The sequence below is a fragment of the Hemicordylus capensis genome, chromosome 1 (assembly GCF_027244095.1).
Source record: "Hemicordylus capensis ecotype Gifberg chromosome 1, rHemCap1.1.pri, whole genome shotgun sequence".
Taxonomy (NCBI): domain Eukaryota; kingdom Metazoa; phylum Chordata; class Lepidosauria; order Squamata; family Cordylidae; genus Hemicordylus; species Hemicordylus capensis.
In genome coordinates, this window is record NC_069657.1 from 353,233,193 (window position 1) to 353,257,548 (window position 24,356).

A 24,356-nucleotide genomic window follows, 5' to 3' on the forward strand; every position below is an offset into this window, starting at 1 on the left:
AAGTTTTCTTGCTTTCTTTTAAAAATGAAATCGTGACAATTATGTTGATGCTCCTTCTGAATTAGATGTGCCTCTAAAAGACAAGAACCTATTTGGGGCTTCCAATACGCTATTTCACAAGCTCATTCACTTATTTTTGAAAGGCAGCTTATGTACCGATTTAAAGGCTAATGTTCTTGTCTGAAAACATTTGGAACCAGTCAACCTGCAGAGATTTTCAGGCAGTAATCTTGAAATGCCAATTGAATGAGAGATAGAAGAATTCAACAGAGGAAGAAATCTATTGGTGCTTTCAAAAATACAGTTATTGTTTCTTTGTCAGCTCTTGCTTTTGCCGTTATGCATTTGGACAGCTTGCTCTTCCAATTCTTAACTATGTCAACGTTTTAAAAACAGCTCTCAAAAAAGAAAAATCTTATTTGAGAATAATAACCCAGCAATCTCACTTTTCAAGCTGCTCCAAAACCATATCCTGTTAATTCTTTGCCTTGCCTACAATACATGGAAGGCTTAAATGAAAAACATCAAAAGGTGCTCCATCCTAAGTTGTGCTTATGAAATCTCTCCAACACAGAGCCTGAATGCATCATCATCTTAACAAAAGACTGCATCCCTAAATATAAGAATCTATATAATTCTTTCACTATATTACTACAAACAGATCAAATGCTTTAAGATATTCTAGCCAACAAAACTAGCCCAACAGGATAAGATTCTTTTTTAAACTTATTTCACAGGATTGTTGTGAACATAAACAATGTACAGGACATCACTCTGGTGTTCTCAGAGGAAAAGCAGGATATAAATGTAAAAATAAAATTAAAATATAAGATAACCTTTAAGGAAGACATAAATTCATGATTCAGCTGAATTTCAGCCTTTGAGAACCCAGAGCCGCCTGCTTGGCTGTTCTCCTGGGCAGCAGTTTCTTTTTCTCCACCTGCCCGTGCCCACTGTAGACTGCTCACCCCAGCGCTATCTGGCAGCTGTTCGCAAACTCTCGTGAGAGCTGCCACACATGGGATTAGCAATGGGAACATCTTAGAGATTAGATAGATAGATAGATAGATAGATAGATAGATAGATAGATAGATAGATAGATAGAGTTATTTAAAAGTTACTACTGGACATATTTTATATTTTAATGCAACACCGAAGAACACCATAATGTCTAGCAATCTGAACTGAAATGTATGACAACTGTAACAGCTGACAAGCAAAATAAATTGAGACAGTTAGTAGAGAATGGAAGGCCATGTTATTCTACTCTAAAGCAACTGATTCTTTTCTTTCTTGCTTTTTGCAGCTGCAAGCACAATGGGCTGGTTTATATAGTTTCTCTACAGAGGAGTCTGGCTGTTTCAGCATAAGAATGAAAAAAATTCCAAAATGGATATTTTTGAGCTCCTGATTAATTGTTTATTAGAATTTAATGTAGGTTAGCCTAAATGCTACTATATTCTTAGAGCCCAATTTTAAAGATGCATATTCAGAAGTAAGCCCTAGCGGAAAACAAGCTGCACAGCTTTACAGGGGTGAAACAAGAGCTCTGCCCTCACAAGGAGCCACCAAACTAACTGCGGGTGAGTCTTGGTTCACAGCATCGGCGGGGGGGCGGGGGCGGCACCATTTTCATTTTTGTCCCCTCCTGCAAAATCCCTTTTTACCTCCAGAACATCAATCCTCACAACCATATTCCTGGATACAAAAAGGGCTTTTCAACAAAAAATGCTGCTCCCTCTCCCCCCGCCCACGCTGACAGCTGAGCCAAGCTTTGCCCACAGTTAGTTTTAGCTCCTTGCAAGGACAGAGCTCTTACTGTGACCTCATAAGGCTGCATGGAATGTCAACCCCTGAGTTCAATAGGACTTTCTTCCAAGTATCCATGCCTAAAGTTGTGCCATCAAGTCAGTGTTGACTCCTGGTGACCACAGAGCTATGTGGTTTTCTTTGGCAGAATAGGAGGGGTTTACCATTGCCATCTTCCATGCTGTATGAGATGATACCTTTCAGCATCTTCCTATATTACTGCTGCCCAATATAGGTGTTTCTGGAAAACATACACCTTTAAAAAGGAGACACAACACACACTGACAAATGCACAAATCTGATGTAGTGAAATTCTTCTAAAAATGTGTCAAAATATCTCTCGCAATGAGCAACTGACAGCCATTTAATAGTAAAGCAAGAAATAATTTATTAGCTCTTAAAGAAACATTTAAATAATTAGCTTCTTTACAGTGGTAATTCTGGTTGACAATTAAAAAAAACAAAACCCGTTTCACTCATTCATTCTCTAGGATTTATGGCCTGGACTATTCATCTCATCCTGGAAATGGCTTCAGATAGTCTCTAATGCTGCGGGTAGTTTGGAGCTCATGATGTGTAAAGAGTTACAAGAAACATATTAATCAAGCTTACAAGAATCAACAAGAAAAATGCTTGAACCAGAATCACTATAATGAACTCTGTTACAATTAACTCTTGACTGACCAGAGAATCTTTAATATAAAAATGAAAGGATATTTTGTTTTAAATATTTTGTCACATTCATTTGTACCAAAAGTGATCAAATTATATCTATTTTGCAAGGAACTCAGTGTACCAAAACTATCTTAGACTTTTCAGAGTGACCCAAGTCTGCATAAAACCTTCTAAACTCCACCTTTAGATTTTACAAACGGCCGGCTGCTGTGGCTCCTCCAACTTACCCTCTTTCATCTACTATTCTTAGGTGGACGATGAGTTCTGAGTTCGGCAGGACTCAAACAATGCTTATGGTTTGGTGCTTTGTTACTTTGGGCTTGATTCTTCTAGATGCATTACCTACTTTGGAATATAGTTGTTTTTTCGTCTAATGAATAAACAAAGTCACCTACAGTTTTGCCAGTTATTAAGAGTTATTTTATGTACACAGTCAATTTATGCCATTAATACTCTTTATTTTATACTTAAAACTCCCAAGAGCAAAATCTGTAATTCTGTTTATGCTGTTCTGTAAAGCTCCACGTAGATAGCTTGTGCTATATACATTTATTATTATTATTTGCTTTTGAAGCCAAAAGGTTATCTATAGGCCAAATCACAGACTGATTTAGAAGACATGTTGGATTTATTGTTTTAGTAGTACTGCAAGCTGCCCTGGGAATGGTAACATTGAAAGGTGGGATATACAGGTGAAACTCGGAAAATTAGAATATCGTGCAAAAGTCCATTAATTTCAGTAATGCTAATTAAAAGGTGAAACTGATATATGAGACAGACGCATTACATGCAAAGTGAGATAAGTCAAGCCTTAATTTGTTATAATTGTGATGATCATGGCGTACAGCTCATGAAAACCCCAAATCCACAATCCCAGAAAATTAGAATATTACATGGAACCAAGAAGACAAGGATTGTAGAATAGAACAATATCGGACCTCTGAAAAGTATACAGTGTACTGTGCTTGATTGGCCAGCAAACTCGCCTGACCTGACCCCACAGAGAATCTATGGGGCATTGCCAAGAGAAGGATGAGAGACATGAGACCAAACAATGCAGAAGAACTGAAGGCCACTAATGAAGCATCCTGGTCTTCCATAATACCTCATCAGTGCCACAGGCTGATAGCATCCATGCCACGCCGCATTGAGGCAGTAATTGCTGCAAAAGGGGCCCAAACCAAGTACTGAATACATATGCATGCTTATACTTTTCAGAGGTCCGATATTGTTCTATTCTTCAATCCTTGTCTTCTTGGTTCCATGTAATATTCTAATTTTCTGAGATTGTGGATTTGGGGTTTTCATGAGCTGTACGCCATGATCATCACAATTATAACAAATTAAGGCTTGACTTATCTCGCTTTGCATGTAATGCGTCTGTCTCATATATCAGTTTCACCTTTTAATTTGCATTACTGAAATTAATGGACTTTTGCACGATATTCTAATTTTCCGAGTTTCACCTGTAAATGCCTAAAAACATAAATATGTACAAGATCAGAACTATTAATTTTGCTTTTCTACAACACCATGTGTGCATATAAATATCCACAGACAACACACTATTATGAGTAAATGCAATGAAAATTGCAGTTTGTATACAACACACTGAAATGTTGTTTGTCACTCCTCCACACTTTCCATTTACTCTGGTTAAATATAGTAGGATAGTTATATAGTGGCAGGCTATACTGTAGTTACCTGAATCCAAGATTAGGTTTCCTCCAAGTTCTTTGATGTTGGGCCGGGAGCGGGGGGAGTTACTTTTCCTCTTGGGTAAATGCACGTATAACCTGTGTGGTTTAAGAGAGTATTCTAAAGGGTATTCAGACCCTGAGTTCATTCCACATTCTCAGCTGAAATATCCCTACATAATAATTTATGTGGACTCTATAGATTAAATTATCTCAGCCTTCTCTAAGCCAAACAGTAACCTAATCCTTCTGGAATATAATGAGGTGAAGCTGTAGGAAACAAAATAGCAATAGCAATAGCAATAGCACTTACATTTATATACCGCTTTATAGCCGGAGCTCTCTAAGCGGTTTACAATGATTTAGCATATTGCCCCCAACATTCTGGGTACTCATTTTACCGACCTCGGAAGGATGGAAGGCTGAGTCAACCTTGAGCCCCTGGTCAGGATCGAACTTGCAACCTTCTGGTTACAGGGCGGCAGTTTTACCACTGCGCCCGCCACCAAAAGATTTTTGAATGCAAGACTCAGTAACCCAGGAAGGATTATTTTAACATGTCCATAAAGATACACCTTTCCATAAACAAAATCCATACAAACCTAATCATAACCTAGTAGAAAAGCTTAAGCTCTTAGCCAAAAAAGCTTATAAATATATACATATTTTACATAGTTTTTATGCTTGTATTTTAGAGTTTTTAAATTAGATTTGTTTTCTATTTTAGCTTAATATTTTAATTGTCATTTTTATTGTATGTTTTTAACTTTTGTAAACCACCTTGGGGTTGTTTTTAATGAAAGGCGGTACAGAAATTCAACAATCAATCAATAACAATTTTTTTTACAACACAATTTCATACAGCCACTACCTAATGCACTGGAGAACACACACAACTTTTTCCTGCTGAAGAGTAGGAAAAAACTGAGTGTCCATTTATTGCTGTTACTTATTAAGCTCAAAACGCACTTCAGTTTACTCTATTTATTTTGAAGTGAGAGGTGGGAAGCATACTTAATTTGAGAAAGCAGTACCAATACATTTTCCACATGTATACTTTCCTGGCTATCTTGGAATTACTAAACAGACATTAACTATTTTCAGTAACCTCTTAGGAGAAATTTCATAAGTTCAAATAGGAAACAACACTCTGTTAGAAAAAACTGGTGGTAGAAATGTAATATGGAAGAACAACTCTCAGCAGCAAACACTCCAGTCCAACCAGTGTCATTTATTGTTGCTTCCAACATATCTGAATTAAAAATGGTATCCCATTGGTTTATCTCAGTAGGTCTTCAAAATTTCAATCATTGGGGAATCCTTTCAAATTGGACTTGCCATCTTTATCCAAATCCAGGACACGATCCCCTGCCCACGTTATTTGTGTTTAGAAGGGGGGGATCACCTTAAATGCACATACCAGGAATACCCACTGGGGCACCCGGCTGTGATCAAGAGAACAGGAACTGCAGGAGTTGCTCCTCAGAGCCAGTGCTCCTCCTTGCCATACCCCTGAGTCCTGCAGAGTCTGCACATATGCCTGAAAGCCTCTTCTCAGAGGTACCCCTGAATGCAGTCTGAACATTTTAACTGAAATTAAGATTAGCAAAAGAGATATACAAATGTCTCACCTCTTTCCTCCATCACTGAATTTCAAGTTTTTAAAATACAGTACTGAAGTGTTTGAGAGAACAATTAATGAAAATGCTATTCCATATGCCACCAATAGGACTTCATAAACAATTATCCAACAGGTCCTATGAAGCTCTTCTGTTCTACATTTATAGCTGAAATCTTAGGGTAATTGACACAGAGAAATTACAAGTCATCCAGTCTATCAAGATGTTCACTACATGGCAGATTCTGAGCAAGGACCTTCTCCACAGGACCTATTGTTGCTGGATGCAGAGAAGGCCTCTGACAGAATCTGGTGTCTATTTCTGATAACTGCATTTCAAAATTTTGACCTTACAGAAGACGTTGTTGACTGGATACACTATATAGCTCTCCTTCTGCCCAAGTTAATATGGATGGGTTCATTTATTCATTCATTCAATTTCTATACCGCCCTTCCAAAAATGGCTCCGGGCAGTTTACACAGAGAAATAAATAAATAAGATGGATTCCTGTTCCCAAAGGGCTCACAAACTAAAAAAAACAAACCCGTAAGATTAACACCAGCAACAGTCACTGGAGGTACTGTGATGGGGGTGGATAGGGCCAGTTACTCTCCCCCTGATAAACAGAGAGCCAGCATGGTGTAGTGGTTAGACTGCTGGACTACCGTGTTTCCCCGAAAATAAGACAGTGTCTTATATTAATTTTAGCCCCCCAAAATGCACTAGGGCAATTAGCGGTACATCAGAAATTACTGCTAGGTCTTACTTTCGGGGTAGGTCTTACTTTCAGGGAAACAGGGTAGGACCGGAGAGAACCGAGTTCAAATCCCCATTCAGCCTTGAGACTTGTTGGGTTACTCTGGGCAAGTCACTTCTCTCTCAGCCTAACCTACTTCACAGGATTGTTATGAGGAGAAACTAAACAGAGAATCACCACGTTAAAAGGTGCCTCTTTGCCAAGTTAGCAGGGGTTATGTCATAAACTTTTAATTTGCTTTGATAAATGAAGCAGAGTTGCCTGTTATCTTCCTTTCTGTTTAACCTTGCCTGTCTAACCACTGGTAACTGCAGTCTGGAACTCTGCACTGAATATTTTCTTTTATAACACACACACACACACACACACACACACACACATATATATATATATATATACACACATACATACACACTCACAGGGGTTCAACCACCACTGACTCCTCCCTAAGCAAATTTTGAATTTAATGGGAAAATATCTATATTAAAATACCTCAGTATCTTCATATCCAAACAATGTATACAGCTGCCTTACCATATGTGGTGTTGGACACTCTCACTTGAGTTTATTAATTTTTCTTGGAAATACCACCATATAACGTTTGCCTGCCATATGTGTAATGAAAAAGGTCATGTTGAATACTAAATACATTTTACAACTAATATCCAAAGTAAGACTGAATAAAGTTTGTGTGCAATATTTTTCTTTCCAAAAGGACTGTTTGATTTGAAGGTTTGTTCAGTTTTTTAATCAAGTGGGCCTACAGTCAAATAACTCAAATTCACTGGCCCTGATCAAGTTGCCACTACTTTTGATAATTAGGAATTAATCTCAGATGTACTATGCATATCAGGGTACTCTTTGTAAGATCAGATGCCCACATTTATTTTTTAATCTTTTTTTTTTTAAGGCTCTTGATGTTCTTTGAGCACTCATTGCCAGATCAGGTCCAATTATTATTTTCTAAAAGGTGCCAATATGAAGCCACACAGGCTTTTCTCATCCAATATTTCATAAGAATTAATTCAAGATGAACATGCAAATCATGCATGCAAAGTATTCAAACAGAAATACAGACTATAATGACTTCACATGCAAAACACAAACGAAACACCTTTGCTTCTCAACAGCTGGCTGAAATCTTCTAAACCAGGGATTCTCAACGTGTGGGTCCCCAGATGTAATTGGACTTCAACTCCCATAATTCCCAACCAAAGGACACTGGGGCTGGGGATTATGGGAGTTGAAGTCCAATTACATCTGGGGACCCATACGTTGAGAAATCCTGTTCTAAACTGATGTCTAGTCAGAGAATGATACTGATATAAGTAACATCCAAGTATACAGGGGTGTAGCTATAATTGAGCGGAGAGATTCAAAGAACCCGGGGGGGGGCAGCGCCTGAGGGGCCCCCAGCTCCACCCCTCCCTATTTTCTTCATTATCTCCCTCACTCAGAGGGGCTTCCAAGGAGAGGGGCAAGCACAGGTCCCCTCTCCCCTAGCTACGCCCTTGCAAGTATGACATTTTCAGCCTGTAACGGAGCATTAACAGCTGCAACTAAGATGTACTTTAGACTTATCAAGCCGCCATATTACTTGAAGGAGTGATGATGGTCATTTCACCTCTGAAATTTGATTTTGTTGCCGAGTCTGTATTTAGCCGATTATTTTTAGTCACTTTAATATTTATATATACACCCAGAGTTAAGTGTTTACCACTCCTACTGGGAGGGAATGACCAAGAGAAAAATAAATGAAAATTGCACTTGATTTACTTGTGTCAGCATGAGAAGCAAATCTCCTTATGTTTTCCTAACTCTACGCAGGACAAGTCAGGCCTGCTCTGCTGCCCTTTTTAGTTGATGTTTTGAGATGTGATGTGCAATGACAGATGTTCTTGCCTAGACTGGATTTAAAGGTGTGATGTCAAAATACGCTGCCTAATTTAACCAAACCTACTGTCAGGATCAGCTGTAATGCCTTCTTCATACATCTTCAGGTAATGAAACACTTTCCTTAATATTTATATATTAAAAATAATATTTTTTTCATTTTTCAGTGTCTGAAACAACCAGTTTTCAGTCTGTATAGCTTTAGCAAAAGTAGAGAACATACACACACTAAAATAAATAAAATAAAATAATAGAGGCCATAAAAAACCTAGTTTGAAAGAGGTCATTCAACAGCAGGGTAACTGGAATTTTGCAGTAAGAGAAATTGGCAAGTTAAGCTTAAGAAATTCTTTTTGGCCCTTGTTTCCCAGCCCTAGGCTTGCCAGCTCACAGTATTGCACTGACATTATAACTGCAAAACAGTATAATCCTTCTATGCAGCTTTCAAATGTATAGCAACTCCTCCAAGCTCAAGTCTCTAGGCCAGAAATTGAAGGCTTCTATAGGCTCAGGGGACCCAGCAGCCCATGGACAGAAATGATCTCCACATAACCAAGTTGGTTCTATCCACTCCATTGGTTCTAGCCACTGGTTCTAGCCACTGGTTCTAGCCACTCCGGCTCTCCGTTTATTGAGTATGCTCAGCATACCATTACATGCAAATAGAAGTAATTATATATTGCATCTCTCTTTGGAATGTTTCCATATAATCAAAGCATGGAATCCTTTTCTTTTTCACAACTTGAACATATGCTTGGTAGGACTGCCAGGGACCAGAAAAGTTGTTCCAGAGTCCACATTTCACCCCTTCCACTTGGCCATCCTTACTCTGGATCTAGCAGTCCTATTTCCCCTTTGCTTCCAGGCAAACAGTCCCCAACCTTCCAAATCTCCACTTATTTCCTGCCAATTTTTTAAAATATATTTTTAGCCCAACAAAGCACCTGACAAATATCAGATAAAAAAGAAAATATAAGCATGCAATAAAAACAAGATGCAAAACAGCAGCATATTTTTTATAATGTTGAGTATCAGACAACAGAGATAAAAATCCTCCAAAATAAAGGTACCCAGGGAGGCAGCCAGACGAATTTTCCTATGGAGGAAATTCCACAGGAAGGGTGCCACCACCAAGAAGGTCCTGTCCCACTGTCAGAGTTTGCCTAGGCACTGATAAGAAGAGCAGTCCAAGGAAAAGCAGGGGGGCTCCACCCTGGTCTGGATACCCACCCCGATGACTAGGGATGTGCACGGAACCAGTTCGGAGGCCCATACCAGTTCAAAGAACCGGCAGTTCCGCTGGATCAAAGGTAGTGGGGGTCTCCTTCTAAGAGCGGGAGAGGGTGCACTTATCCCTCCCACCACTTTCCTCCCTACCGGCATCTGTGTTTCTCAATGCCCATCGGGATGGCAGTGTACCTCCCTGCTGCCCCATTGCCCTCATCTTCAGCATATGACCAGAAGTCTCCGACGTGCCGGCGCACACAGGCCCATCAGCGACTTCGGACATATCCGGAAGATGAGGGCAACGGGGAGGCAGGGAGGTACACTGCCATCCTGATGGGCACTGAGAAACACGGATGCTGGTGGGGGGGGAGTGGTGGGTGGGGTAAGTGCACCCTCCCCCACCCTTAAAAGGGAGGCCCCCGCCACCTTCAAGCCTCCCTAACGCGGTTCCGTGCACATCCCTACTGATGACAGACTCCGCCAGAATCATCAGAATAAGAGCAAAGCTGACCATTCCCTCGGAATCTTGTGAACCTGGCACTCTCTAGCAGGGTTCCAGACCCTTCTCTCAAGCTCCCATCATCACCTCCTGATCCCCAGAAGCAGAAGTGACAATGGGCCAGGACCAAACTCTGGCTCCAATGTGAGGATGTGCAAACATTTCAATGTTGAAATGGGCCGTTTCAGGTGTCTAGAGCTTGAAACAAAATGCCCTTTAAATAAAAGGCCTGTTTCAAGCTCAGAATAAAACAACCCTGTTTTGACGTTTCAAGCACCATTTGGGAAGCCTGTTGGTTTTCTGGCAGTGGCTTTCAATCCTATGAGTTTTAGGGAAAAGGTTAGAAAGCGTTAACAATTGCTTGCATGCCCATTTCTTTTGTGGATTGAGTGGAAGGTAGCACCCATCATGCCCTACCACTCAACCCACTTTGATGTCCCTAGGAGCTACCCATGGGGAACAATGGGTTGTTTTGAGTTTCCCCATTGTTACCTATGACCAAAACACTCAAAACATGTCTAGTTTTCTTCCTTCAGCCCACCGCTGTTTCAACAAAACGTTTCAGCCATCTGCTTTTTGTTTTGAGCTCCAAAGGCAGAATGCATGCTCAGGATCTCTCTCCCAATGGGTCTTCTCAGGACAAGGGAGAAAACAGTCTGTCTCCTCAGGAGGAGAGTTGCCCTAAGAGTTCAAGAAGAGGAAGGGTCCCTGCTAGCCATAAAAGACCTTCCATCATCACCTGCTTCTTGCTGGTTTAACAGCTCCATTAGGAATTTGTGCCTCCATCAACCTTGCCTGAGTAGCTGATGTGGGTTCAACCACCTGGGTACACACCAGATTAATTTCTACATAGTAAGCCAGAAAGCAGGGCCTCCATAGCATATCTCAAGAATAGGGAGGTTTGTATGGAAGAAGGCAGGCCTTCAGATAACTTGGCCCCAGATCATTTGTTTCAAAAGAGATAGAAGAAGAAACACATTGACTTAAGCCCAGAAGTGAACTGGACATGAGACACCCACCTTATTCCCTATTAGCAACACTCTGCACCAGTTAAAGCTTCCAAACAAATCTTCATACACAAAGTAAGTAAAGTGTGCCATTGAGTCAGCGCCGACTCCTGGCTTGCTAGTCAAGTCACATCCCCGCTGCACCATTAGGTGGCTCATACACAAAGTACATTATAGTAAACCAGTCTCAATATAAACAGTGCATGGTTTACTGATGCCAGGTCTACACATTCCAGAAAGAATCACAGCTGAAATACCAGCCAGGCTGGCTCCAGCCAAGCATTCCAGGCCACAGCCATCACCTGAACATCCAGGGACAATGTTTGGTCCAGAAATACTCCCAGATGGCATACATGATCCTTCGGGGGCATACAACCATATTCAAAGTCAGTCTCTCATCTCTCTGCAGCAAAGCAGAGGCTTCTCTCAAGAGTACCTTCATCTTATCTGGATTAAGTTTCAACTTGTTCACCCATATCCCTCCCAGCATAATTTTCAACCACTGGTTCAAGATTTCAGCTATCTTCCTGGAACAGTAAGAAACAAGGAGAACTGGTACATCTCAGCCTCAACCTCTGATGAGTTATCCTAGCAGTTTCACATAAGCAAAGGGGACAAATTGAACCTTGAGGAATCCAAGCAGTGAAAAGGCCAAGGGGTAAAGAAGCAGTCCCCCAACACCACCTTCTGGAATCATTTCTTGAAGTAGAATGGAGCCACGGCAACACACTCCCCACAAAACACAGTCCCGTGAGACAATCCAGAACTATATCAGAGTAAGTGTTCCCTTTAAGGCATGTGCACACTCACAAGTATTTTTTAATGTCCACTCAGTTATTCCTGCTCAGATTGAATCAGGAAGGTCCCACTCTGAATATATGTGTGTGCACACTACCTTGATACAGCAACCAGAATGAAACTCATTCATCAGCACACAGATGGAAATTTTTTTTAGAGGGAACACTGGTCAGGGTCGGTAGCTTCAAGCTAAGAGGACCAGGAAGATTAACAGAGTTGCACTTCCCAGCTCTAACTCTTGGCAAATATCATCTACCAAGGCCTGCCCCTAATAAGTAGATTGGCGGGGTTTGCCACATACCTACTCTTTTGTTATTTCTACATTATTCCACTCCACATCTCCACCACCCACTGCTATTTCCTTTTCTTTCTTTAGCCAGCCTCTCTAGTAGCCCTATTGAGCCCCAGCACAGCATCCCTCCAGTGGCTGTTGCTGGGGTCAATCTTATGTTTCATTTTAGATTGTGAGCCCTTTGGGGAAAGGGGACCATCTTATTTATGTATTATTTATTTTTCAATGTAAACTGCTTTGAGAACTTTGGATGAAGAGTGGTATATAAATATTCATAGTAGTAGTAGTACTCCTGTTATCCTTTTGCTGGCTCAGTATACAGCCTGTCCTGGCCTGAAGAGCTGTGAATTTTATTTAAAGATTCCTCCTCCAATTCCTTGTCTCTTCAGATGATGTTCACAAGCTTCCTTCTCCTCCACCTACCCTGCCTATGAGGTTCCCATTTCTCAGTACATTGTTTACTGTGTATCCTTCTTTTATCCAAATTACATCTAGGCTTTCTAATCTAACCTCTACCAGTCCTCAGCCTGTCCATATAACTATCCATGTGTGCCTTTTAATCTCAAGACAACTGACAGTTTTCCTTTATCTCACAGAATAAGGATTACAAGATTTTGTATAGCTCTTTCAAGTGTTCTTCTTGTAATCCTTACAACCATCCTATAGAGCAGGGATTCTCAACGTTGGGGCCCCAGATGTTCTTGGACTTCAACTCCCATAATCCCCAGCCCCAGGGGCCTTTGGTTGGGGATTATGGGAGTTGGTCCAATAATATCTAGGAATCCAACGTTGAGAATCCATGCTATACGATCCCCATAATGAAGCTTGGGACCTGAGGCTGAGGGAGCAGCTTACCTAAAGCCACATACAGAGTTCATAGCAGAGGCAAGATCAAACCAGAGAAGTCCCAATTCATAGCTCAGTAGTCACTACATTAACTCTCAGAAATTGGTTTTGAAATATTCTGAAAGTTTTGTTCCCTTAGCAGTTGAAATGTTTGTGAACTAGTCAAAGCCAAATGCTTCAATGTCCCAAGGACAATTTAACATAGATTACCAGCAAGCTAGTAAAGTGTTTCCAATTCCTAGGGGCAGTCTCAAATATTATATATTATGAAGTAGTTGCTTGTGGATTTGTTTATGCACAATAAAGTTATACTTCACGATTACAAACCGATACCAAATTTTTCATAAACAAGCCTGCCACTTAAATTAGCTGAATGCACTACTTTTAACACTGGAATATGCAGGGTGAAAGGTTTGAATAATTGTTCTTGTATTTTTTAAAGAAGAAATTCTGAATATAATAGTCATATCTTAACTATTATTGTTCTCAACAGGTTTTTTACATTTAACAATCAAACCTCATGCCCAGGAGAAGCAGAAGATCTTTCTCAGATTCAGATTCAAATTTACTATGTATGGTAATTGTTCAATGAAATGAATTATATTTTAGCTTAAGTGCCTACAGATTTAAAACTTTTTACTTCCCTTTTGCAAGCATATTAATAACAAATTCTATTACATATATTTTATTTCTTGAACTTTCCTATAAGTGTAATTTACGCAAAATGACTTTACCTGGTCAACGAGAGGCCTCACCTCCCAGTTATTTATATAGTACATCACTGTACATAACTAGGTATCAGTCTTTCACAGGGCAGAAAAATTACAATCTTGATTTTCAAGGCACTACTAATGAAGTTCCAAATTCAAAGGCCATTGTTTTCACTACACTTGGATGTCCGAGATTTTTCCAGCCATTTAGGAAGCTATAGTGGGTTTGCAGCGGGTGGGGGGGGTTGTTGCAGGGTTTTCCCCCCCCTAATACTTTTAGCAATTCCAGAGTCTAAAAGAAACTAGCATCCTTAAAATTTTGATTAGATGAATTCCCCACTATAGATGAGATACTCTTAGGGTAACCACATTTCACTCAGCATGCCCCAGAAGACCTCCAAATTAGTGCACTACAAAACTGCAAATCAACAGAAGCTTTCTGAATGGTTAAAAGAGGCAATTTAATGTAAAATCTAAGTAGTAAATAGGATACACCATTACATCAAGCCTGCTTAACAGCCCCCCCAGCTGTTTTTGGACTACAACTCCCATAATCCCCAGCCACAGTGGCCAATGGCCCGTGATTATGCGAGTTGTAAGCCAACATCTGCAGGAGGGCTGAAGTTGAGCAGACCTGCATTACATAAAGGTAAAGTTGTGCCTTCAGGTTGGTGTCGACTCCTGGCGACCACAAAGTCATGTATGTGGTTTTCTTTGGTAGAATACAGGAGGGGTTTACCACTGACATCTCTTACCCAGTATGAGATGAGGAATAGTTGAACCCTATGCAGGTCTTTCAGTGTGCCTCTATCAATAACTTCTATCAACAGAGAATTAGCATGACTAGGAGACAGAAGACACCTGATAATTTAATAGGCAAAAAGAACCCAGTTTAACTATTCTCCATGAGCATTCCTCTGACAAAACCTGTCCAACAGGTTTCTTTGTGTGTGTGCTAATTAGTCTGTTGCTAATACCTGGAGAAAGTGGGTGGGGTGCAGGTCCTGCTATTTGTAAATCTGCTGCTCCAGCCAGTTTCCCCCTATCTTTCCTTTCATCTGTTTCCCATGAACACATTTGTATAGAAGCCTCCTAGTCCTCATTAGTATATTTCCCTATCCTGTCTTCTATTATTGCTTGTGATGAATACATACATTGCAAAAATCAAACAAAGAGAAGCCCAGATGAGAGGAAACAGAGATGTTATATTAAGAGCAAACATGTAAGCTCATAAAAAGTATGCGACACACAATTCTATTCAATGTAATCAGCGCAATCCATCATTTAATTTCCCCTCATGTTTCAATTTTAAATATCTTTTTAAGTAAAAGACTATTTTGGCTTTGAGCTGCTGCAGTCACTTTAAAAAAATGGGAATTTGAATTCTGTGTTGTGACAACATGGGTTTGATCCAACAGAGTGTGGGCACGGTGCCTGTGCATAAAGTAGTCCCAGTTGGCTCAAGAAAGCTTTGTTCTCCTCCCTGTCCCCATGTGGGTGTGTATGCAGGGATGTATACGAACTGGCAGACAGCCGGTTTAGCAGTGGGGGGGGGACCTTTAAGAAGCAGGGAGAATTCTCTTCACACACACACACACACACACACGTTTCCCCTGCCAGCACTATGCCCAAGATCGCAGGCGTGGGGCAGCCACATACCTGCTTGCGCCAGCGATCTTGGGCATAGCGCTGGCAGGGGAAGGTAAGAGCAGGAAGGTAAAAGCAGGAAGGTAAGACCTGCTCTCTAAAGGTAACCCCCCCCCCCGCCACTAAACCGGCCTAATTGCCGGTTTGTGCATATCCCTAGCGGGCAGCACAAGAAGTATCACAGAGAAAGCCCACCCCCACTCAGTATACCATGAAAGTTACTTGTGCTCTGGAAGGAGTACATGGATTTCCCTCTCATGCCCCTGTGCTCACTTTGGAACAGGTGGAACAGGAATAAGACTTCCAGGGGCTTCATCAAGCCTTATACATAAGTGTTACAATCAGGGCAAATAATTAACTGTACGGCTTATTTTACCAGGTTGCATTTTTCCCGAGACAGCAAATAAGAAAGCACGGAAACTGAATCTGAACATTTCTCTCTACTATGCAACCGAACCAATCAATGCAAGTCACAGAAAGTCCACAAAACCATCTCTTCAGATCCTGATGGGCCTCCTCTGAACAGACTCCATCTGTTGCCAAGGCCATTGCTAGTGCAAACAGAAAATGTGGGGGCAGGTGCCAGATTGCTACAAAAAGCAGTATAATTAAAAAATAAATCAATACAAGATAAATTAGATTGAATCTGACCAATGAAGAAACAATCGAGTCTTTCCCTAGTCGGAGACTGCTTTCTCTGTCTTTAATCATTGGCACTGAAAAAGAAAAATGTAGCAATTGTTGGATTCGTAATATGGAATATGTGAAATATTAGCATATAAGACAAGATGTATGTAATACATAGATTTCTAAATAACAAAGTCTATTAACATATTTGAAGTGTCTAATGCTGTCAACAGTATACTGAGTTTATTGTTCCCCCTCTTGATTCAAATACCAGGCAGCTTCGCTACTCACAGTAGATCCTAGAGAACAGCACATCTGAAAATAGGATATACCGTATTTTTCGGACCATAAGACGCACTTCCCCCCAAAAAAAGTGGGGGGGGAAATGAGGGTGCGTCTTATGGTCCGAATGCTGTCCAGTAGGGCTGTGCACCAGCCGCCCCCGCCGCCCCCCCACCTGATTAGGGGCCGAATCGGCCCAAGCCAACTGCCGCCGCAGCCGCCACCGCCACCGCCCGCCCGCCCGCCCAGTCCTAACCTTCTAAGCCCGATCAGGGACCCATACTGGTAACTGGAGAAGGAGCATGGAGCTCGCAAGCAGAGCTCCTCTCTCTGCAAAGCCTCGGCCCGAACTGGCGCTTTGGCCGCAAAGGACGCCTGGGAGTTCCCAGGCGTCCTTTGCGGCCAAAGCGCCAGTTCGGGCCGAGGCTTTGCAGAGAGAGGAGCTCTGCTTGCGAGCTCCTCTCTCCTTCTCCAGTTACCAGTATGGGTCCCTGATCGGGCTTAGGTTAGGACTGGGCAGCTGGGAGGGAGGGAGGGCGGGCAGCGGCGGCAGTTAGCTTGTGCCGATTCGGCCCCTAATCTGGGCGGGCAGGCGGGCGGCAGTAGTTTGGGCCAATTTGGCCCCTAATACTGGGTGCGTCTAATGGTCCGGTGCGTCTTATGGTCTGAAAAATACGGTAGGTTTATAACAGCCAATCTTTAAAGACAAGAGAAATGGGAGAGGAAACAATACCTGTTACTCCCCTTTAGGCATGTGCATAAACCTGTTTGGAGACCCTTTTAGAGGCCTTCGAACAGGTTTGAGCACCAGGAGGTTCGGAGAGTTCAAAGGTAGAGGGATAACTTTAAAGGTGGGGGGATAACTTTAAGGGCGGGAGGTTCACTGGAAAACCGGTCCAGCGCTCACTGGAAAACCAGTCCGGCAGGGCAGCAGCATACCTCCCTGCTGCCCCGTCCGCTCCTCAGACCAGGAATTATTGGAAGTAGCATGTGTGCATGTCAGGCGTATGCACGCACACACACACTCAATTGCATACACATTGGGTGCTACTTCCAGTCCAAGGAGTAGACAGGAAGGTACACTGGTTTTCCAGCAAGCGCCGGGGATGGGGATGTGGCCAAGGGGGGAATGCGGCAGGGGTGAAGTTCACCCTCCCCTGCCCTTAAAGTTATCCCCCTACTTCGAACTGGCCCCCACCAGTTCCATGCACATCCCTATTCACCTTCTCACATCATTTCCTAGGTCTGCATTTTAATGGAGATATGAGGCAAGGGAATAAATAAGTTGTAGCATTTCTACTGACCAAAGCACAGACAAAGAGCACAAACAGAGCACAGAAAGATGGAAGGATTCCTACATGGGAAGGAAAGATGTCTCCCTCTCTGTAACTGTTCACCGTACTGACGCATCTCCTCTGACGTACTGATACAGCTCCCCATTGCCAAAGAATAAAACTATCTACTGAACAAATAGGCAATGACATATTACTGTGCCATCTGTGCAGCTAATTCCTTCAGTTAGTCAGACCAACTCCAGGCACTACACAACACTATCATGCTAAGTCCAATGTTAACTCTCAGAATGCAAATTTATGAAAGAATCCACAACACTGTCATACAGAAACAAGCCCCTTCCCAAGTAAAGCTGTTGTGCTGTCGAGTCAGTGTCGACTCCTGGCAACCACAGAACCATGTGGTTTTCTTTTGGTAGAATACAGGAGGGATTTACCACTGCCATCTCCTGTGTAGTATGAGATGATGCCTTTCAGCATCTTCCTATATCGCTGCTGCCCGATACAGATGTTTCCCATAGTCTGGGAATCATACCAGTGGGGATTCGAACCAGCAACCTCTTGCTCACTAGGCAAGTTACTTCCCCGCTGCACCATTAGGTGGCTCCCTTCTCAAGTAGGAGATGGCAAATGTACTCAAAGTTAATCCAAATTGTTACACTTGACTTGCAGGTACAGCAGGGAAAACGTCTCCAATATTCTAAGTAAGAAGTGGCCAACAACCAAAGGTAAGATCTGTTCCCTAACTACACCCATTAATTAATGCTGTAATTAGCAGGTAGGTATGATTAGTCAACAGTAACCAAGAACACATATTTGATAACATTGAGATAAGTACAAAACAAGAAGACTCTTAATAGTGCTTGTTACTAGGAGTTTCCAGCACATATTTTTTTAATTTTCTTTCTCCCATTAACAGTACTAAAGCTACTATGCCAAATGGAATGGTTTAGTAAATATCAAAGCAAATTTTATGTAACTTTAAGTCTATAATCATAACAAAAGTTACTTAGAAGAAAAAACTAACTAAAATCAACAAGATCTACTCCCAAGCAAGCATGATTAGGAGGATGTAGATTTATTTTTTTAAAGCCTTTTATAAAACGAGAACTAATGTCACTGCAGAGTGATATCCACTCAATTCAGATTATATTAAATAAAAAATAGATGGCATTCAGACTAAGGACACATGAGCACAAAAAACATTTCTTGTACACAACAGGCAGAGGCAATTTTCACCAATCCTCACTTCCCTCCACACCTTCCAAAAATATGTCGCTGAGGGTTGCAGGGCCTTTTGGACATTTTCAGGAAGCATCAATGGCAATCAGAGGGAAGGAGAGGGTAATAAAAAATCACCCTATGCCACCAGTGTGAGCAGAGGCTCTCCCTGTGCACAATTCTTGGTCACCATCTTTGACCATAGTCCAGCAGAAAGATAGACACACTTTGTTTTCAAAAAGCCATCATTTTTATATACTCAAGTCAATGGAAAGATTTCATAGGATATTGTGGATAGTATATTGGACTTGGACCAGGGAGGTCCATTTCAAATCCCAACCAGCTATGAAACATAGTGGGCAATTACAGATCAGTCTCTATTTCTCAATATAACTTACCTCTCAGAGTTGATGATGATAAAGCATGATACAAAAGAACAGGGAGAGAAATTTCTCTCTTTTCCATGAGTTTGTCAAGTTTCTCACACACACACACACACACACTTACTTTTCTTTCTGTTTACACTATATTTGCTGTTTAGGATGTGGGAAAACAGATGCAGTTAAGTTCTACCTGACACTGCAAACTGTGCCCACCATCATCTGCCTTCCAAGATTGGGGGAGGGGGAGTAGGAAACACTAATAAAAATGAAAAAGGAGCTATTACTGTAATATCTATCAAAAATTGATTGTTGACTACAAGGATGAGGATTGTTTTTGAACAAGCACATCAAGCCATTCGCTGCACAAACTACCTACTCGAAGTTAAACTGCTCATTTGAAGATGACAAAAAGTTCTGGAAGATGCATTTTAAAACTTTTTTTAAAAAAAAATTTGTTCCTGACTGCATAATCACAAAGCATTTTCAAATTTCAGTCAAACACATTTCAGTGCAAAGTGTTAATCTATTCATATTCAAGTGGTTTGCCTTAGTGCAGCAAGGATTTGCCCTAGTTTCCCTGTGGGAAAAGGATTTTATCTGAATACAACCTTTCGTTCCATTCTAGTAAATGTTCCTGAATGGTATAGGCTGAATTTCAACAAATAAGGAATCTTGGACTAATCATAACAATGTCCAAAATGCTTCTAAGCATTCTTCTGTATAATTACAGAATGGGGGTATACAGAAGCTTGTTAAGTCCATGGAATGCTGTTTCTAAGGAGGTTGTATAATAAAGCATTTCATGTAACTTGAACTGTGCTCAACCCTCTCCAGGTAATTTTGCAATGAGTTGGAGAGATACAGATTACAGTAAGAGCAGCAAAGTCTGGCTGGCATCTGCAGGGAGTCTAGGATCTTAGTGCTAGGGAAAGGATTTACGAAAAGAAATGTTGAAGCTCAGTTCTAAATATCAAATCAGGCCCTCCTTTAGATGGTCTAGCAAAATTCCAATGACCCCTTATTAATTTGTCCCTGTTCTGCTTCTAGCCCATTCTTAACCACCATGCCAACAGATGGTAAGGTTCCAAAGGGAAAATCAGCAAGACAAAACTCAAAGGGGTTTTCCTAGGGGAATAACAAGGAATACAGTAGGGGAAAAATACATTATTAGGTTAGCCCTATTGTGTGGAAGATTCCACAAAGCCCCACCTTAGCAATGGCTGAGAGGGTATTTTTTGCAAGAAAGTCACTACAAGAAGGGGGTTATGGATGACCAGGACAGAAGAGGAGATTCGTTTTCCATTCCTGTGCTTCTTTTTGTAATGCATTTAATACACAGGAAAGCCCCATCACAGTATTTTTCTTTGTTACAACAGGAGGTGCAGTGAGCCAGATGGGATCTTCCCTGCGGAAACAGCTGACTCCAAACAAAACAAAAACTGTCACAGGTTGCATTGCAAAGCATTTCCTTCCTAACACTGGGTGGCTACAGAGGAGATATGAGCAGCAGTCATCCAACTGTAGGAATCAGGAATGAAAAAGGAAATGTTGATTCCAACAAAGTAGTTCCTCTGTATAGCCTAACAGAACATGGTTCTATTTTTTTTTTTAATTATTACCAATAGGAACAGTCCCTATAACCTTTCCTTGGTTTTCCATACAAAATTAAGATATCCCCAAAATGCTTTTGAACCATAGTTATGGTTAGAATATACTGAATACACAAGGAAGGCTAGCATTTTGCACAGCATCCTGTAGAATGACTGTTTTCTAGGCTTCAAATATGATGGGAACACTTAGTTTTAAAGCTTTTATTACCACCCTGTGCTTTTCAAGTATTTTCTAAGAGAAATTTTAAAATTAAAAAAAGGACTGGACTCAACTTAGCTAAATTCTTAGTCTGAGAAAAACTGCCTCACATTACAGCATTAATGAAGACCATCCAGTGTAATTTTTGAAGCTTCTAGGAAAGAGTTCTCTCCAGCTCCATTATTCCCAAGGCAACATACAAAAGCCCTTTTTTGAAACTGACAATGAGCCGTCCTAGAAACTAACTTGTACAGGAAAAGGTGTCTATCTGGAAAATCAAATGGAAGTAGTAGTAATCTCCCGTTCTAATTTATATCTATAACTGAAACCAAACTATTTTAGCCACAACTGCAGCATCATATGTCAACTGACTTTGAGAAGCATCACTTAATCCATATTTTGCACAAATAAGCTGTACAAATCAAATTCTAAACAGCAAACTGAATACATGCTATAACAATCGCAGAGGAAGAGAAAAACCAATGCAATTTGAACATATAGTTAGTAAGAATGTTACAGAAGTCTACATGAATTTTTCTAAATAGTCAAAAGGGCAAACAAGAGTAAGGTTTGAATACACTTTCCAAAGCATTATAACCACACCATCAAAGGTATGTAAGATTAAGAAGAACCAGTAATAAATGTTACGGCCAATGTATTCTAACAAAAATTCATACGTTCATAACAGGCATGTGAATGTGGTCAAATGCTGAGAAAAAGTTAAACCAAACAGTGAAAGAGGAACATCAATTGTATAAGCATAAAAGATTTGTCATTACTGCAGTTCTACACTGTCAATACACTAGTATTTATAAGCCATCAGTAGAAAGTATGAAACTTGAAGAACCATGTACTATAATTTATGCCTCTTTCACCACTCAAGTTAAGCTAGCGTAGATTAGAATAAATAGGTACAATATATTTACAGATCTCTCTTCCCACTCCTGTTTTGAAATAAAATACAAAAGAAGTATGGCTGTATCTATGATATTAGTTAAGAGAACACATTTAAAATATTGTGCATTAATACACATTCATCCCTTTCAGATGTTCCAGCATTTAACAAACGTGTCTATGTGGCAGCAGGCTCCATCTCTCATCATATACACATTTGTATGCACATTTATATTGTGCCTACGTTGCATATACACCTGCCCACAGGGCCAGGAACTGTATAAAAGCAAGGTTCCTGACAACATGGAGAAGTGTGTACATATGGAAAAATGCCGCACATGTCCAAATGTACATGGCTGGAGGCCACAGCCAAAATACTGCCTCTGTCCTATGCAAGTTCAGTGAACACACATGGGTGCAGAACAAGCATATGAAAAGGGCTATCACAAAGTAAAGCAGAACTGTACTGCAGAGTATTTTGTAAGGATTGCTGAAATTCATGAAATAAGTCATATAAATGCTAAATAGCCACATGTGTATACTTCCATGGGAGCCTTCTCATTCTAGCCATAAACAGAACTCCATGAAAAATTAGTATTCTTGCCTTGGAACTTAGGGTAGCCTTTACAGGTAAGTTTTTAACTCATCCAAATACGGTTAGGCGATTGTGTGGTCCTCTCTCATGATGAGCAAGTCTGGTAGCTGACTAGATGGAATGCATCAATAAGTGCAAACGCTGCTCAGGACACAGGTAATCTGAATAAAAAATTGAGATGAGTCTAAGACAACAATAATACTTATGTTGACGATGAATTATATACAGATTTAATGCTGGTTGAAAAATATGAAAGGGCAGCAAACTGACAACTAGACAAAAATGAACAGAGATTGGTTGCCAAGAGATAGGTGCAGAGTGAATTAAGACTTATCATATTTCAGATTTAAAATATTGTAAAAAATTAAATTTTTATTCTGTTAATTTGTTAATTTTAAAAGGCTTGTAATAATCTATTATAAATGACAAAGACACATATATATACAAAAAGAGCGACACAATATCTCACTTAAGCAAGACCAAATATCCTTCTAAAGTTAATGTGCCAAATTAAAGCTGAAAACCGATACCTGTCAGAAATGCTGACAAACAAGCTCCTCTACTCTTCCAAGCTCACTATCCTTCCTTCTCTCTCTCTCTCCCTCCCCCCCCCCGCCACACACAGAATAGCTTTGCTTTTCACTGAGTGGGATAACCGCAAAACTGAAAAGGGGGGAAGGGGAGAAAGCACACACACACACACACACACACACTAAAGTTTTCATTACATGAAGCCAGCAGGAAATTCCACACTACTCGGTACACAGGAGCTAACAGCATTTCTGGAATGAGGCTACAGTGAGAAAACCATGTAATGATCTGCCTCTGAACTTTGGATGACAAGGGCTTTGATATCACAAAAGAAGTGTGGCTTGTTTGGCATGGTTTGCATGTACCCTGAATAGACAATACAAAGTTAAAGCTCAAACATTTAAAATGCATGATATAGATGCGAAGCCATGTTATTTGTAGAGTATTTCCACAGGAGCCTTCTCTTTCAGTACAAGTTCCATGCAACATGCAAAAGAGGAACTGTTTTCTAGTTTTGGAACTCAGAACAACCTATACACATAATGTAGAATTGTGGAGTGTGAATGACATGTGAACTTACAGGATGAGGGATGTAAAAGGGCAGAAGTATGAAGGACAGAAGGCAAAGCAATTAATATGTCTGCGTTGATAAAATGCAACATATTACAAAGTGCTAACACTGTTTTTCCATTTAAGAAATAAAATATCTTAAAAATGGACCACAAACATCTGACTAGAGTTGCCATCTTTTCAAGGATAAGATCAGGAAGGGTACAGCATGAAATGTCCTCAGTGGCAGGCCCAATTATGGAACTCCCTCTCAAGGGAAGCCTGTACAAGGCCAGCAGATTTTTTTAAAGACTAAGCCAGAGAACAATTTTAAGTCATTTATTTGAAAGATCTCACTTTTCTTCAAGGTGACTTTTCTTCAACTCTATTTAAAAACAGTATAAAACAATATTAACAGCAGCAGATTAAAAACAGGTTACGCAGCAAACAAACAACAAGGGCCTATGCTGATAAGAACCAATTACAGCGAATATTAGTTAGTGTTAAAAGCACAGGCAAACAGGACAGACTTGATTTGGTGCCTAAAAGATAACAACGATGCTACCAGACAAATCTGTTTTGGGAGACAATTCCACAACCAGGGCACAACCACAAAAAGGCATCTGTTAACCTCAGAAGGCAAGGGAACTCAAAGAGGCCCTCTGCTGCAGCTTCCAATTTGCTGGCAGGCTTACAT

At 40.7% G+C, this 24,356-nt stretch overlaps 1 protein-coding gene across 7 annotated transcripts in view; it reads right to left on the bottom strand.

Annotated features, from left to right (window-relative positions):
* Window positions 1–24,356, bottom strand: part of NHSL1 (NHS like 1) — a 228,783-nt gene that overhangs the window by 200,431 nt on the left and 3,996 nt on the right. The window contains exon 1 of one of the 7 annotated variants that reach the window (XM_053289273.1): window positions 2,712–2,736. The exons of the other annotated variants lie outside the window; for them this stretch is intronic. Coding sequence (XP_053145248.1) covers window positions 2,712–2,721 — 10 coding nt within the window. The 5' untranslated portion in view covers window positions 2,722–2,736. Of the gene's footprint in view, window positions 1–2,711; window positions 2,737–24,356 lie in introns of those variants that run through there. 7 annotated transcript variants of the gene reach the window in all.